Source organism: Nanorana parkeri, unplaced genomic scaffold (genome assembly GCF_000935625.1).
Source record: "Nanorana parkeri isolate BGI_ZX_2015 unplaced genomic scaffold, ASM93562v1 scaffold32, whole genome shotgun sequence".
Taxonomy (NCBI): domain Eukaryota; kingdom Metazoa; phylum Chordata; class Amphibia; order Anura; family Dicroglossidae; genus Nanorana; species Nanorana parkeri.
Genome location: NW_017306300.1, coordinates 1699585 through 1718049, shown reverse-complemented (window position 1 = coordinate 1718049; position 18465 = coordinate 1699585). Strand labels below are relative to the sequence as shown.

At 38.9% G+C, this 18465-nt stretch overlaps 1 protein-coding gene across 1 annotated transcript in view; it reads left to right on the top strand.

The window, feature by feature from the left end:
- PCDH15 (protocadherin related 15) overlaps positions 1 to 18465 on the top strand; it is a 553205-nt gene that overhangs the window by 197155 nt on the left and 337585 nt on the right. Inside the window, exon 14 of the mRNA XM_018568452.1 lies at positions 17008 to 17136. Within this exon, the coding sequence (XP_018423954.1) occupies positions 17008 to 17136 (129 nt within the window). The remainder of the gene's footprint in view (positions 1 to 17007; positions 17137 to 18465) is intronic.

Genomic DNA, 18465 nt, shown 5'->3' with positions numbered 1-18465 from the left:
TGTTTTGATCTGTTTAGGGTTTATTGGTCATCCTATGTTTATTTGTTCTATGTTTTAATTATCAGGATACATTCTTTGCTCCCAGGTCCAACATTTATGACACCCCACTCACCCCCCCCTAACAACTTTCTCTTGCTTTAAGTGGTAAACTCTGTCATGTTGATTAGTATTGCTTCTGACTTAAAGAAGAGAGGTTAACTATCAAAAGCTTGTCTTTTAAATAATATGTTAGTCCAATAAGAAAGGTGTCATTGCATACTGCAATACTCCGTTTTGTTTTTACATATATGGGTGTATCGCGGCCCGATAAATTTTGGAGAATGAAGAAAGTAATGTATGCTGTGGGTTTTTTCCCCCTCTCTCCTCTTCCTGCCTCCCCTTCTCCTCCCAAGTCCCTGGGGGACCGCTGATAATTGATAGTCATGAATAGAGTTGACAGCAAATGTTTCTTCTTTAGGAAATGAAACATTTAAGAAGGCTTCAATTCCTCACATAAAAGGAAAAAGGCTTTCTGACTTTTTTGGTCTGTACAGGTGAACAGTATATATTTGCAGGAGACTTCTTTTTGTAAGAACTCTTACCCTAGATACTTCTTTGCAAAGTACCCCCACATTTTCCTCTCAAATGCCAAGAAAAAACAACAGGGAATTATAATAGGTTTTGGGAATATCTTTTCTGTTAATATGTTCTTGCACCGTCATTCTTTTCTTTTCATTCAAACAATATTTTACAATTAATAATACTCGATAGTCGATAATTAAAGAACATATTGCCTCTTTGAAGAAAACTACCATATTTTATACTCTGTTATATTCATATCTGAGCTTGGCAGTGAGTGTCATAGACAATTCTTAAAGGGCTAAATACAACAGACTATGAAAATGATCAGGGTTTCCTTTAAAATACATGGTGGTGGCTACTGTTTGCATTTTTAAAGGGTTAACTGTATCGTTAACTGGCCCCAGTGATGATCAGTCTCAGTTAGAAGGTGCCTAGATTGTTGTGCTGTGAGCTGGAATAATTTCCACACAAGATGAGGTTGAGAGTTTAATATGTCACACTAATCATAAAGCTTGACACAATCAACATTGATTAATCTTATAATGATTAGGTAAGCACTGTATTTATGGATGCCTTACAACCTTAACAATCATACCACCCAATAGTTTTGCAGAAGGGAGTTTGATCAGATTTCTCTTTTCAATCAATAGTTTCTCTGAGCCTAGGCTATTGCTTGGATATGTTGAGAAAAAGACTTATTAGAATCTTTCTCCATTTTAGCTTTTCTCTTCACATGCTCCCTTTATCCCATCATGTCTTTTTTTTCATTCTGTCACTGTCTTCTCAGCAATTATTTCCCAATGGCTCTTTCTTCTGTGAACTGGGTGTCGAAATAATCCATAAAAAACTAAAGAAAAGTTTACCATAAGTTTACCTTTATCATAAAAGCACAAATCCGCACTCTATTTCAGGTTTTATTCTTTAATATCTTGACATTGTTTTTTCTAATGTAGAGCCTCTAAATTGTCAATCTCTTAATCTATTGCAGTTTTTTTCAGAATGAACCTAGAAAGTGCACATTAGATAACTATTACAAGGATTTGTTAGGTGACTTGCTGCTCCATTTAGAAACAAATTACTTTTAAACTTTAAACAAGTTTTAGCAGAATAAAATCAACCTAAATGAAAATTGTTAAAAACAGAGAGTAAAATAGCGTAATGCTTGTCTAAAATAAAAGTATTATTATCATGAAATGTTACTATAACACAAAAATGTCCAGATAGAACCAATATGGTGCAGTACATTTTATTAACGAATCTATTTTTTAGGTTTCTGACCTTGACAAAAATCTACATTTTCTTAAGAAAAAAAATTCCTCTCCAGTAAAAAGTGCAATTTGCTGTAAGCAGATAAACACATACATACTGTATATGTATACACACTATGGTCAAATATGTAAACACCCCTCCAAATCATTAAACTTTGATGTTTTGTTTTTCAATGGTTACTGTTATTGCTACAGGATACAAAAACATCTTAGACAATTCTGTTCTTCCAACTTTGTGACTACAGTTTGGGGAATGCGCTTTCCTGTTCCAGCATTATTGAGCCCCTATGCACAAAGCTAGCTCCATAAAGACATGGTGTAATCAGTTTGATGTGAAAGAACTCAAGAGCCCTGATTAAAGCCCCACTGAGCACCTTTGGAATGAATTGGACTGCCATGTGTGAGCCAGGTCATCTCCCACCAAAATCAGTATCTGACCTCACAAATGTTTTTTGGCCGAATAGGCACACATTCCCAAATACAAACTCTAAAATCTCTTTTTTAGAAGAAGGGAGGTCCTTATAGCTGCAAGGGAGGGAAATCAACTGTTTTGACTGCCCCTGTCAAAACCCACTACATGCCAATAATATGCGACTATTCGCAGTTCCGATTCAACCGAGCTGTCACAAGGAACCACTCCCATCCTCAATCTATACAGAGATTTCCCAGCTTGCAGGACAACAATCCCTGGCCATATAACTGAGAGCAATTGTCACTGGGGTTGGTTAACTCCGCAATTAATCCTTTACACACAAAAAAGATGATAAAAAAGAGACAGATGACAACAGTAAAATAAAAATAAATAAAAAGAGTACTTAACAAGTCTTGGTGTTAGTAAGTTCTAGAAGAGTCCAGTTCAATGCAACAAAAGATGGATCTGAAGGGCTTTTTCTCCAAGTAAGGTTTGCAAAGATTATTTCTTGATGTTAAAGGGGAACTCTTCTTGGATGTTACAATAGCTTCTCTGTTTGATATTACACGTTTTGTTGTTATTAGAGTCTCTGACTGCCCTGTGCAGCTGCTGTTTCTTGGTCCTCTAGGGGGTGTCCCTGAGTTGGCCTCCCTAGGCCAATCTGGAAGAAGCAGGTAGCATGAGTAAGAGGGCTAAGTGTTTTATGATCCTCTCCTCTACCCCTCCAAAACTGTTTACTATTAGTACATATTACTATCTTAAAACCCCTAAATTATTGTGTGTCATGGCATTAGCCTTGTGTGGACACTACATTTGATATGCTTATGAATTTTGAGTGGCACAGAAGGGGAATTATGTGTTTCTGACCTTCTGGTTCTCCTAGACCTGTGAAATTTAGCATTTTTGGATGTATGTAAATGGGTAAGCCGTATTAGTCCAGTATAAAAAACGAAATGGAGTATTGCAGTATGCGATGATACCTTTCTCATTGGACTAACAAAATATATAAAAGACAAGCTTTCGAGAGTTAACCTCTCTTCTTCAGGTCAGAAGTCTTTGTCAGTAAGTTCTTCTGTATATTCCCTGGTGGGGTCCTGGTCCAGTTGTTTGTAGTAGTTTCTATCAGATAATTGTCGGTTTCTTTCTGCAATGTAGTCTCGGTTTGATGATGATGTTTTTATCATTCATTAAGTTATGCAAGGCCTTTCTTTCTGGAGGTAGGAGGTTGTCTGGAATTTTTTTCTGATGTGTGGTAGCAAGGGATGCTACTCTCGTGCAGAAGCTTTCAATGTATTTGTCCAAATTGATGTGACGTCCTGTTGCAGGTGTATTTCCATAATATGGACAGAAGAAGAAGAAAGCCTTTTAAACTTCCATGCATCATTCAATTCATTCCATGGGAGAAGAAAAACCCAAACCAGGACCCCTGTTGTAGTTACCTACAACCCCAACTTAAGAGGTAATATGCAAAATCATCAAAGATCTACAGAAGACCCCATACTTAAAGAAATATTCACTCAGCCCCCAATACTGACTTTCAAGCAACCACTGAACATGAGAAGAAGATTGGTACGCAGTAAGCTGATCCCAGAAGAGGAACTGACACAGAATGGCGCAGTACAATGCAAAAAACCTTGCTGCAAACTTTGCCAACATATATGTGACAAGAATACAGCGAGTCACAATAACAAAACGTACACCTTTAAGGGATCATACTCATGTACATCTGCTAACGTGGTGTATATTATACAGTGTTCAACATGTGACAAAGGTTGTTACATTGGGGAAACTGGCCATAGGCTGCATCTCAGGATGAACCTACACAGGAGCTCGATCAAGAACCACAAAGAAAGTGAATATTGCACCCCAGTAGGACATCACTTCTCCCAGAAAGATCACTCCATCCAAAACCTCAATATTAAAGTACTGAAAGGGAATTTTAAAAACTCTCATGAAAGAAAAACATTTGAAATAAAAATGATTTTACATTTCAATTCCATAAAGGAGGGACTTAATGTGGATTCTGGTTTTCTTACACACTCCCAGAACTTTTTATGAATATACAGAACATAATAATATTCATGTATGTTGTATATCCCTGATCTGTTTAGGGTTTATTGGTCATATGTTTATTTGTTCTGTGTTCTAGTTATCAGGATACATTCTTTACTCCCAGGTCCAACATTTATGACTCCGTTTTGTTTTTTTATACATCTATATATATAAATACATATATACACACACACACATACTTATTACTGAGGTAGGAACCCCATGTCTGGAGTTATTTTTGAATTTGGGGGTAACTTTAAGTGTATGGCTCAAGGTAAATTGGAGTTTCCACTGTACAGTACATGATTGGATTTTCAAAATGTACACCAGGTCGAGAGTACTTCACTATACTTAACAGATTAGTAAATCGGGCCCATATTGTGGTTTTGTATATGTTTGCATCACAATTTTCTTTCTATAACACAATTCTCCAAAGAACAGTAAAGGACCATTCATTTATTTGCCAAGCCATTACAACAAAACGTGACACAGAATATATTTATATATATATACTGAGGAGCTAAAAGTAGTTGTGTAGTCATCATGATAAAAAAAATAAAGAAAAAACAAGAGCCCAAACCTGAGCTCCTTTGAACCTGGAGGGAGCGCCTTCCATAAACCAAAGGAAGGCCCTTCCATGTTACCCAATTAGTGGCAGGCAGGGAATCCCCATCCGCAGTTGACATAAGCAAAGGGGCGGGATGCAGTGACATCATTTATATTTATCTAATATGGCTATGGGGCCACAAGGTAAATGATGTCACTGCAAGCATCAAACCCCTTATGTTTACATTTAGCTGTGGGGAGGGAAATTCCCTGCTTGCAGATGATTGGTTGGAAGTACCCATTGCAATTCCTTGTTTGGAGAGCTCAGGTTTGGACCGGGTTTGATCTGGAACTGATCTTATGCCTAGAATTTAACACTGTAAACTGATTATAAACAGAGTTAAAGAGAAAATGATCCTGTGGGGCGAGGAACACACTGAAATAAGAAATAGTGGGCTGCATTGGTGCTTATTTTTCTAACAAGTTGCAATTCTGTATAAAAAAAAATGAAAAGATGGAAATGCAATGTGCAATTGTATCTATGTATTAATTAAAACAAGGTATTATCCTGGCCTAAAGCAGACCTAGGAAAAAGCGTACACTATGTATTTTAAGACACAATTCCTTCTCCTTTTTGCTTTTCCTTCAGAACTCACTTCTCTCTTAGGAAGCAATAGAAGACCATATTATAGTAAAACTAGCCACCAAACCCCATAAATGCAGATAATAACTGTCCATGAGCTCTGGTAAAAAGGTGACTAGGGTCCTCCCACCACTCCTTAAGCATAGGAAGCAATAAAAGGACAGTCCGCAGGAAACTGTCCACTGGAGCATGTAACTGCACACACCTACTGTCTGCTTCTTTGACAAAATGAGCCCTCCCACCACACCCTATGCATAGAAAGCAGTAGGGGGATGGGCTAAGGGAAAATGGCCACTGAAACCCTTAAATGCAGACATCTATAATTTGTGGTCTCTGGCATAAAGATGGCTGCAGACCTACAAGTACTTCTAATGGCTCACAAAGCAAAACTAAGACTACAGGTACTAGTGGTGACAGTAGAGAGACACAAGTGAGGGATACAAGTGATCTCTCCTGGGAGGATGAATGAAAATGGCATGGTAACTTCTGATCCATGTGAGAACAAGGTACATGTGACCCATAATTACTGTATATATAAAAATACCACTGTTTACAAGCCTGTTAAAATTCCCTGTGTAGTAAATGTGTCAATCTTCCATTTTCATCCTTTATAGGGCATAGAGCAAGCTAATATATAAAGAAATTATGGTAATTATGGTAACTGTCCTTAACCACTTGCCTACTGCTGTACGTTCTAAAGCAATGGTTGGGTGGACATAGTATTATGGAGCGCTGTTTTTTAATGGCACTCTGCATAACACTCTGTGCGTGCAATAGATATGTGCACAATGCCTGTGGTTGTGCTATCATTAGACAGCACAGATCATATGCAAAATGCTTGGAGACATTCTGATTAGCTTTGTGTTGTGTAATCTCTGTCATGGTGAAATACAGCAATCACACATGTAAACAGTAGTACTATTTACATTTAAGAGACCTCCCCTTACTTCATTTTGAGAGGAAGGGTTTGGTTCTCAGAGTTGAACAGTAGAAGAAGATTTTTTTTTAAATTAACATTTTCAAATTGTTTTTTTTCCTCTTTTAGTAAAAAATAAAAAAACAGTGGTAATTAAAAAAAAATCTAAAAGGAAACTGTATCTATCTCAAGGGAATGCTATAATATTCAGGGTACTCTGTCATAACAATACTGACTTTTCCTAAAATCAGTCCTTGGCCCTGCCGCCTTCCACCTTCTTAATTTTGCTATTGGTCACTGAATATGATGAGTGACTTTACTCTCCAATAGCAAATGGTGGCCCTGAATAAACACAATGTATGGGTGGACACAACTTGATGTCTGCATGTAATTCCTAAGTTCAGTCTTCTTAGGTTTAGTTGAACACAGATAAACGTTCAGGCTTTATCATTTCTTACTGACTGCTTCGGGAATTATAATTTGTATGTGTTATTTGTACCTGATATTTAAAATGATATGGTGGTTATATAAAATATAGTTAGGCATGCAACATTCCAGTTCAGATTTGTACTTGGATGCAAAATAAGAAACTTGTTACAGCAGTACAGCATTTTTGCTACTATTAGTATAGTTCTTACATAAATGCACATAATGCAAAAGAATTTACTGTTTAAAAAATTACCCAATTACTCTTAAAAAGTACTATTTCTTTACTATAAGTGTTTGAACTGTAATCTGTTTGATAGTAACAAACCACAGCACAGTATGTATGTGCAAAGAAAAATAAATATAGCTAGGGCAAAAGGTATATCTCCTAGGAAAACTCAGACATGTCATGTCTCCACCAAGCAGCAAAGTCTTTGAAATTCATAGGAAAGCCATGTAGCTTTCTCTAAGCTGAAAGTACTGTAAGTGGAAGTTCAAAGGGTCAGAATTAACTTGTTAAAGGAGTGGATGGTGTATTTGCACTGGGCCAACCAAAAGACTGGATAACTGCTAAGTAAATAGCTTAACAATCCCCCGATATCCTAGGAAGACAAGGATGTCTAGTCTTTTGAGGTGGACTAGCTTAAACTCAAATGTTTCAAGCTGCCATTAGCTAAATGTGACCTATGCAAACACACAAGGGTACAACCCCCGTGGGGCACACCTATAGCTGAATTTACACCTACTGTATATAATAAATACCTATTTTAACTGAAATATTTATAAATACACATTGTATTTTCTTCTGTTATCTGCTGGTAATCCTGCTTTGCCTCTTAGATTTATAAAAGTTTTTATCTTTTGTTAAGCAGTGGGGATAAACAGCAGTATTTGTTAAACCATCTTTTCTTTTTTGCAGAATGAAGCAGTATTTACAAATTACAACATTTAGTGCATGTTGCCAGCTTCTGATACTGCTGTGTGTTGAATGGCAGAGAGTTTCAAAGATTATATGTCAAATTCTTTTTTTTTTCAATGTGTGCACAATTTGACTGATCTTTTTAAACATGCCAGCTTGTATTGTCCAGTTTCATCATTAAAACACTAACTAACCATTAGGGAAAACAGCCATAGTGAGTTTAAAAAATTTCCTCTGTGGGAGCTGTACTCTCTTTCCATGTTTTACATTGGCTACATATGGAACTATTTAGTGCTTAGGGTATATGTAAACCCTAAAAGGGAACTTATTTTCTCCTGTTTGGTTTCCTAAATTTACAGTTGAAAGTGTATTGTTATATTTGTTGGATATGTGCAAAAAAATACCTGTTTATCCTTCCACAAATATTCTAACTTACTATAGTGAGTAAGGATAAGGTTCATGTTTCCATTGAGTTGGGTTTTCAGCAAAAATGTGCATGTTCGTGGTTCGCCCAAATGGTGTCCTCAAGGGAAAGTTTACCCAGGCACCACAATGAACTTTTGCCTGACCTACAATCTCCTCTTCAATCACTGATCATTAAAAGAAACAAAAATGCAGACGGATACCTCCACACTCAACATTTGACACCAATGCCAAATGATAGCTCCAAATTGGAGTGTAAACAAAGGGGTGTGGGTATAGCTGGTAATGTCATTGACCAAAGGTTTTTGATCAGTGACATCACTGGGCATAACCCTGCCCCTTGTTTACATCTGGCTGCCAGCTAGGGAGACTGCACAGAAGGACAACTCTCTAGCTGAGAATCGAATGTAAACAAAGAAGTGGGTGTACCCATTGACTTAATTAACCAAAAATGGACCTGCCCATTTATGGTCAATGACATTACCAGCTATACCTATCATTCTTTTGAGGGCCATAGGAGTTGTTCACTGTGATTGATGAAGAGCTGCATGACTGACAATGAATGTGCAATGTTGGACATTTTTTGGTTTTGTTTTTAATAAAGAACACGTGAAAAAGTTTGGGTCCTTATTTACACCATCAATTTTTGTTTTGTGGATGAGTAGGGGTATGATGTACCCCTTACTATTTCACATGGGGAAAGTGGCATCTGGAGGCCCGCTTTTTTCTTAAAGGGGCTTTCATCTTCTCATAAGCCCCCTCCCCTGCCCGCAGACCCCTAAATTTACCAGATCAGGGTTGTGGGGAAGAGACCCTTGTCCTCATCTGCATGGGGACAGTGTATTTTACCAGAGGAATTATACTAGGATTGCGAAAGACTTGGGGCACCCTTGAGCCGGCAACCAAAGAAAGCAGTGATAGGGTGTGTATAACATTCTGTGGTAAATTTGCTTGCATTGCACTGAACATGAAAAGGGATTAAAGGGGCAAGCAAAATAGGGTCCTGAGGAAGACCTCACAGATTTACCACTCGACTTTGTATAATGTGACATGTGAGAGCCAAGGAAGAGGATGGGAGAGTTTCCTTTGTCTCTGCACTACTCTGCGTTTAAGGTCTGACAGTGACAATAACCCTATGTGGGCGTTCCTGCAGAACAGTGGGCAACAAGACTTGTAGTTTTGCACTAACTCCCACATAGCATTTCAAGCCTGAGCCAAGGCTTAATGTAACAAAATGGTACTCTTAGGCCTACGAAGAGGGCAGGAGGGTTAGAGGGGGGAGCCCCAAGTCCCAAAACTGACAAAGTGTGATTATTCCTATTTTATTTCCCCTTTCTGGGCACCTTTATACCATTGTTCTTCAGTAAGTGAATTGTAGAAGGAAGGTGGAACAGGTGCTTTTGTTTTCTTGGGGCGTTTTTTGGGAGGGGGGTAGGTTACTTAATCAGATATAATGAGTCATTTTGAATACTTAGAATTTTAGTTAAAAGGAATCTGGTTGGACTTATGTATAATTGTTAGGTCTTTTTTTGGACTAGTATTCATTTAATATAAATCTGTGCATTTCATAGCTAACTATATTAAAAATGTTGCATGATATTTAAATTTCACTTCTCATTGCTGTTTTGTTAACCACTCAAGACCAGGTGTTTAGACCCCCTTCCTGGCCAGGCCATTTTTCAGTATTCAGCGCTGCGATACTTTGACTGACGTTTATTCCGTCATGCAACGCTGTACTGAAATGAATTTTATACCATTTTTTGGGGACAGATAGAGCTTTATTTTGGTGGTATTTAATCACCACTACAGGTTTTATTTTTTACTATAATTAGGAAAAATTACTGATAGGCACCATGCTGATCCCGGGCGGAGGGGGGGGGCCCGCACCGATCGTTGCAAAACTCTACAGCCGGCGGATCGCTTGTATGTTAACAGGCACCGCACGCGAGGGGGCGTGTCTCTGAGCGGACGTCTAAAGACGCGCGCTCAGATCTAGAGAGCTCCGGGCCGGCCGTTTTTTTTACTATGGCCGGCCCGGAGGTGGTTAAACTGTTGGGTGTTTTTAAGAGCACATGAGAAAATAGTTTCCATATTTTTTTACAGTCTGTTCATCTTTTTTTATTTCACACTAGTTTTAGACGGAACTGCAAAAGTTATGTTCCAATTTATGATTGGATGACACCTTTATTCATTGTAGAAGCCTAGAAAAAATGTATGCAACAAGGATCAGTAGTCTGCTTTGAAACCTCAAAGGTTCTTATTACTTTTGAAACCTTGGAGTTTTTGCCTGTTCCCTGTGGACTTGCCTGACTGCTTACAGCAAATGTCCAATTACACTGCATATTTTTTTAGGCACCACGTTTTGCACATGTCATGGTATATCACTGGAAGCTAAAAACTGTTCAAGTATGTCCTGCCATTTCTGAAAGTCTTAATTCCTTTGGAATAGAAAAGGAAATCTGAATATATTTTACACAAATACAGGCTGATTTCACAGAATGCTCCAGCATTTTGATACAATTCAGTTAGATATACTTACACCTTCTTAAGCTATGACTAAATTATCAATGCAGCAATGAGAAAGAAAATGTTTACGATAATATAGTTGCCTAAATGTTTTTAATAAAATCATTTCAACTACCATTGCTTAAAAGAATATGTCAAAACAGTTGTTAGTCAACTACTTCTGGGCCGCATTACATATATGCGGCGGCCCGCAGAAGTGGTTTAAACAAGAACCCGGCTACTGCAGCAGCTGTGTTCTTTGTGCCATTTTTAACAGCTATTGATGGCTGTTAATGTACAAGTGATCCAGCGTCCATACAGCTGCCAGATCGTTTGTACAGTGCGGTGCTCTCCTCTCCCGCTCGCCGGGGGCGCCGGCAGCTTCCCCGGGCTCCGCTGTCCACGTACGACGCATGGGACCGGCTCGGCGGGTCTCCCCGCAATGATTGAAGAGAGATTCAGCGGCTTCCAGCCGCTAATCTCTCCTCCGATCACTGGACCCAGAAGTGATGTGTATTACATCACTGCCGGTGTCATTATTTTCATTCGGGTCTTAGAACAAGGAGAAGAAACTGGGAAAGCAGATCTCTGCTTCTTTAGCTTCTTTGGGGTCCCTAGGTGACATTGGGGGTCTGACCCCTGATGTCTCCATAAAGAGGACCTGTCACACCCTATCTTCTATTACACTTTGATAGCAATAAGGTTAGTGTGAAAAAAGTGTTTAAAAACTAAAAAAAATTAAAGTAACATATAAGAAAGAAAATTTTAAAGCCCCGCCCCCATGGCAAATTAAAAATTTGAAAATATTTGTTATTAGCTCAATACAGTTTTGTCTTTTAGATTTAGTCAGAAAATATTTTTTTTGTGCACTGATACTGATTTTAGTGTGCTGTAATGATCTACTTATTAGGAAGATGGAACTCAGCTGCGGAGACACGTTAATAGTCACGTGCTCTAGCCCAGGAGTACATGATGGCAAGGGTTAATATTGCCAAGCAAGCTCAGTGCATCATCGGTCTATCTTCCAACCTAACTAAGCTTGCTACACCTAAAGTAAGTAGTGTTAAGGGATGAGGCAATAAGGAGTGGTATCTAGGATCAACAGTGGGAGTGATAGGGTTTACCAATGTTTCTTCACATAGCAATGCACCCTTCCTTGGTAGTTATGTTATATTCACACAACCCCAATAAGTTGGTATCACAATTAATTATATAGCAATGAACCTGTTGCTGTGTAACTTTATATGTCCACTTCACATATGTTAAGTACGTAGTATCACAGTCCATTAAAGCAGGTATGTAACAAGTGTTCCACAGAATCAGTATAGACCCATTAGTATAGACATAATCTTAGTCACCAGCAGGGGGCTAGCTCCACATATCTTCAATGCAACAGTATATACGAAATCCAGATAAGCTACTGCAGTCAGCTAAATCCCCTGTGGGTAGCAACCCAGAGGGGAATACTTGTGGTTAGGAGTCCTGATGGTTAGGTAGGATTGATCCTGGGCACGCTAGCGCAGAGAGCCCCTAGGAGGGTTGTCAGCAGGGGTTCAGCTCTCAGGTGGTTGCTGCTGTGAAGGGGTGTAGTGGTTTGCACTGCAGGCAGGGAGACCAGCACTCGTCTGGTGTCCGCATGGGGTTGCTGGAAAGCCAGATAGTTGTGCGGTCGTGTCTTATGACGAGGCCGGGGGAAGTCTCGCCTGACGTCGTTGGCATGGGGGCGGAGCTTCCACACTGTTCCGTGACTCGGAATGGCGACATCCCCAGGATCCATTACATGTGCTTCATCAATTGAATTGTGTATTTTTATCGGTTTAATATTAATTTGATAAACATTTGCACAATTATCACAGGACATATGTTCAAAATAATTTGCACACTGTGTTGGTGTGTGTGTTGTGATAAAATGATACATGCATACATTGAATCACAACACAGCATATCACAATGAAAGTCAACGCATCACAACGCTTTACTTTGCGCTGCCACTGTTAACTTAATGTTATTTAGAAAAAAATCAAGCACTGTGGTGCATTCTAACAATGCACCGCAGTGCACGTGCATGGCAATATGGTGCATGTATATGTTATGTGTGTGTGCGGGGGGTTTGCTTTATTTGTATTTATTTTTTATTTATTATAGTTTTTTTTTTACTGTTGGGGAGCTTTGTGGAAATATTAAAGGTCTAAACAGATTCCTGACATTCCTCTTTTGAAATTGAAAATGAAATTGAGAACACAGAGTCCTTAATTTCTTGTTCTGCAGCTTCAACACTTGGAAATGAATGGAAAGCACAAAGTACAGAGGCTTCCCATTCATAACTGGTGATAGTAAAACATTTACTATCATCCAGTTTATAAATGGGTAGAAGCCTGTATATCGAGGTTTCTACCCATTTAGAAACTCATGAATGAACAGGAAGTGATGCAAATCACTTCCTGTTCATTCATAACTGGGGATACAGTACTATTTGTCCCCCGTTGTTTACAAACATTGGAATCATCACCTGCTCACACCAGTGTTTGCTCTGCACAGAGGATCAGTAAATATTACACATATTTACTGATCCTCCCGCTCTCCCGACTGACCCGCTCTGCATACACAATCACAGAGCCACCGGAGATCTAGTTCTTGTGCCTCTCCTCCACCCCCCCGCTGGCCATTTCTCCTCGGATCCCCGCTGTCCCAGCCCATACAGTTGGGGGAGAGCAGCTGGGATCTAAGGAGAAACAGATCCCAGCCTGGAGCGGCTCCAGGCGGGGGGGAGAGGCTACAGATACGGCAGCTACCATCGACTGTGGTGGCAGGGGGAGGTGCCCAGAATTTTTGTTAATAGGATTTGCCTCGAACCCATGGAAGTGGCAAACCTAAACCTCATCCCTAATAATGGTATTCCAATATGTATCTTTAATATTTTTTTGATATGGGGCTTTCAATAAAGGAATACCTTGTAATCCTGTATGAATTATCTTGTTCAGGCACTTTTTGGTAAGAGGTGACAACTGCCTCCCAAATAGTGTTGTCACTCTGTCTTCCCTTGGGAAAACTACTACTTGCACAGACATGGTTCACTGTGGCTACTATTAGGTAGCTGGTCCAGAGCAATGATGTGCATTCAACACTAGAGTGAGTGAATGCAAGCAGGAAGTGCTTGAAAGAGACTGAAGGAGAGAAGTAGCATTGAGATGCAAAAAAGTCAAAACAGAATTTTACTTAAAAGGCAATTGCTTATGATAACACAGTTCGTTATCAAACTAAATGTCATCCAGTAAGGGTTTAAATCTACTTTAAGTGCTCACTGAAAAAGTAGAATGTATGTGGGTAATGGTTTTGGAGACATTTGAAAAAGCATACATTGGTTTGGAGCAAAAAGAGCATTTTATCTAAGAAGAACTGTTTGCCAAGTTAGTAAACAAAGATATTATATGTTTGCATTAGGCTTTCAGTAAGTTTAAAATGATAAAGCTTAACTCAAGACAAAAATTTACGTTCAAACTAGTTATGCATTCAATAAAAAAGTGAAATGTATTTTAAATACTGATAGTATAAGTACCAAAAATCTGTCCTATAATCACATCATAGTAACACCAGATCTCACACTCCGGAAGTGTCAGGGTCAACTATGTCAGCCAATTGCTTTGCATAATACAGTATTGCTTATACATTCCTTGGCAGCATCTTTTACAGTCATATAGAGCTAATGATTATGTACACAAAAATAAATAGAAGTGTGTTTAACCCCGTACACATTTGTGTTACTATGGACCATGCATTAGCATACCATTCCTTTTGTGTGTTGCATCTATACAAAGAAGAGCTTGTTTATGTTTGCTTCTGTTATGTATTTATCACACCTTACCATTGTTGCTGTATATTCAACAGAGTTTATCAGATTTCCAATTAAATTGAATGTTATTCCTTGGTGAAGAACATAATTCTACACTTTTGGCTTTAAACCTAAATAGCAAGAGTTCAAGTTTTATATTTGGAATAGTAACGTTCTACATGGTATCAAACATATCTGAAGAGCATTTGTGTTCCTCTAGAGTAGCTCACAGGATATAAAATGAAAACAATTAGCCCTGCTTGCAGGAATTTGTGGACAAAAATAATTTAAACATGTAGTCCTTTAATATCCCTCACTGACATAACACCAGTGTCACAAATGTAGATATGTTTCATTGCAGATAATCCTCACTCAAAAAGCCTTCTGCATTGAGAGCCGCATAAAAGAATGAAAGTATCATTAACTTTCACATGTGTGAAACATTCACATAATAACCACAGTGAGCCTTTGCAATAAAAGCTATCACCAGACATATTGTAGATAAAACACAGAAGCAGTCCTTAAAAGGCTTAAAAGAGCACACAGAATATTCCCTGATAGTACAACACCTGAAATTATTACAGGAGTCATCTGTAACATTTTTCAGAACATTTCATTGAAAATGCTCTCTTTTTTCCAGTCACTGTTGGTCACTATTTTCTACTATCCATTGCTGGCAACAACATAAGGCAATGGAAATCATATTTTATTTTTAAAATATGGTTATACAGTTTTTATACTCCTTTTCATCCTCTCAGCTTGTTTGCTTGTATTTTGAACTGTTGGCACAACTATGAATGCATCTTAAAGGTATTCATTCAGATAAACTGTTTAAGGCCCCTTTCACATGGGCGCCATTGTCACGGATCGGGGCTCACAGGTATGAACTGGAGTCAGGTCTGTGGACCCTATCTACTACACTGGCAGGGATACTTAGAGAAAAGGGTGCAATCAGTGTAGGCTGACAAATCACACAGCTGGAGGGCAAGCAGGGAACAGAGCAGGGGAACTGAAGGAGGTGGTGGGAGACAGAATAGGCTGGTAGATCAAGGTACAGGGCAGAGTGCTGCAATGCTAGGTAGGTAGCATGGGGTCCCCAAGGATGGGGAATCTAAGGGCCAGCCAGTGTTCGGCCAGGGCTCCGGATGGTGGAGATGGGCTTGGCTGTGTGCTGGCCCCAGGGACAAGCCAAAGGTCGGTACACGGCCAAACTTCAAGGAATGCAGGTTCATCCACAACCGTGGGTCACGGCATCTAGCTTTGTGAAAGTGTTGCTCGGGCAGCATGCCGTGCACTGCCCTGGGTTTAAATAGAGAGAGCAAGAGGGAGGATCCACAGGATTGGCCACAAGCAGACTGCACTGATTGGCCAAGGAGCTGCATAAGAAACAGCACGAGAGGTCGGCCGAAGCCTAAAGCTGCTAGACTGGTGCAAGAGCGAGTCAGGTATAGAGTATTTGCCTGGGGAACTACAAGCAACAGCACAGCCCTGGATGCCTTCAAAACCAGGGGTAAGAGGTCTGCATATACTTGTAGAACTACAAGTAACAGCTTAGCTGCAAGTCTGCAGCTGAACTGTGACAACCATCCTTTCCAATCAGCAGGGCACCCATTCACAGATCCCCTGCTGATCAGAGTAGAATGGAATGAATGTCACTCTTGTGACATCCATGTCCATTTTGTTTTGTCTTCTATCTTGCGTGGAGGAAAAAACTGAGCTGTACAGACCCATGTTAGGCCTATTGGGAGTCAGATGTAAGCAGACATGTGTTCACTGAACCATCACGAACAGGTCCACCAAAATAGATAGAACTTTGTTTCATTTTTTTTTTCAATTTGTGGACCTAGATGGACATGTAGGTAATCGGATGTAAATGGACACAGTTCCACTAACATCTGACTCCCTATAAACTAGCATTGTGCATCCAACTTTAAGGGTCTGGTATGAATTTGGAGGGGAACCCTACACTGTTTTCTTTTATCTATTTTTTTAATAACTAGAGGGGATTCGGTCTGCTTCAGACCGTTCTCCCTGCTCCGGCTGCTTCTTCCGCTGTGCCTAGCCGAAGCATATGCTTTCAGCTCGGCTGTGTGCTTCCGCTGCTGTACAGACTATTGTGAATAGCACAAACAGCAGACCTTCGGCTCGCCTGAACCAAAGGGTTCCTGCAGCAAAAGTGAGACAAAGATTAGGCGAACCTTCGGCTAAATCCTTTAGCTCTTTAGTGAATAACCCCCTAAATGTGTAAACAAATGTACTTCATCATTTGCACAAGCACTGTACTCGGATATTATAATGTCCGTCAAATGCATTAGCTCATTGTTTGAATGACAGATTTTATGACAGCTTTTATGGTACTTATTGTTGGAGAAGCTTTAAGCACTGATGTGAAAACAAATAATGTACACTTTGCTAAAGAATTGTAAACAGAGTGCTTCTCAGCAATCAATTTTCATCTGTGTGAAATATGTACTCCAAGCACTAAAACTAACATAACATTCTTGCAGACATCAACTGCAACTGTTAATGTGCTGGTGACGGATGTGAATGACAACAACCCAGTCTTTGATCTTTACTTGCCCAGAAATCTCTCAGTCCAAGAGGAAGAAGTGAATGCTTTTGTGGGTCAAGTCAGGGTGAGTGCACCATTATTTAATTATTCTTCTCTAGACAGAAATAATTTGTGCTTTCATCTTGTTGTTGTTTCTTTTCACCTTACCTAAGTGCATCTTTCTGTATGCTCAGATTCTCACAGCTATATTTGGAGAACATTATATTTAACAATAAAAAAAGCTTTAAGCTATATGCATATGAATGTTGAATGGGTGTTAAGCATCCTGTTTTTGTTCTTGCAATAGAAGCTTTAAGATAAATACACAATAGTTCTAAAGTGCAGGATGTTGACTGCACATACACTTCAGAAACATAATTTTGTTTGTATTCATATAACTTTGCCTTTCATTTTCTTATGGTATGCTGAAGTATTTGTTTTACACAACTAAACTAAACTACAAAACCAAGATGTGGATTTGGATTTTAAATTACTATATCAACAAATAGTAAAGTATATGAAAAATGCTACTCAGACAGTAGGTAAGCATAGGTCCTAGGAACATAGGTGTCAAAGTATGCTATCACAAATGTAGTATGATGCATATGAGTGAGGCTCTCCATTCATTTCTATGATTAATGCTACCTTCAAAGTAAACAAACATTGTAGTGCAGCAAACATTTTGGCGCAGTTTGTGTCTGCCATGCTACATTGCATTGCTTATGTGATTGTGTGTATATGTCATTCTCAGTTTTGTGAATAGATAATAAAAATGCTTTCTTTGTAAATACATAATTGTCTACAAAATATGGCTGGGTGCTCAGGTTATAAGTATTCATGTAATCAAACATTGCACTTGAGCATCCTTATAGTTCTTTTATTCTAGATTGCCCACTTCACATCTGTTCTTCTCTGTGCATTTTACTTGTACTGTATTGGCAAAAATTGTATTATATGCTGAGGCAGCTTAAAGCCACTTAATGCATGACGCCAAAAGGTCAAGATGACTTAAATATAAAATATGAAGGTATTGATGTATAAAATAACTATATATAAAAGGTTGACAGTTTGTGAAAATATATCATGTATGCATATGCTTCAGCTCTTTACCAGAATAACTTTTTAATGGCAACTAGTATGCAAATACATGCTCAGGAAAAGAGAATGCTATAGCTAACTATAGAAGTCCAAACCTTTACCATCTTTCAGCTTCATCAAATACAATAAATCATTAAAACCTTTTTTAAACAAGAACGTATGATTGGGAAGGAAGGTTTAGGGCTGGGGGGTTACCACTTCTATTATAATTGTATAATTGAGCTCCTACCATACAGTTCAAGGATCAGATTAAGGCCAAATTAGATCTTAAACACAGTCCAACAATGCTACCCTGTTGGCCCGCTATTGTTTAACC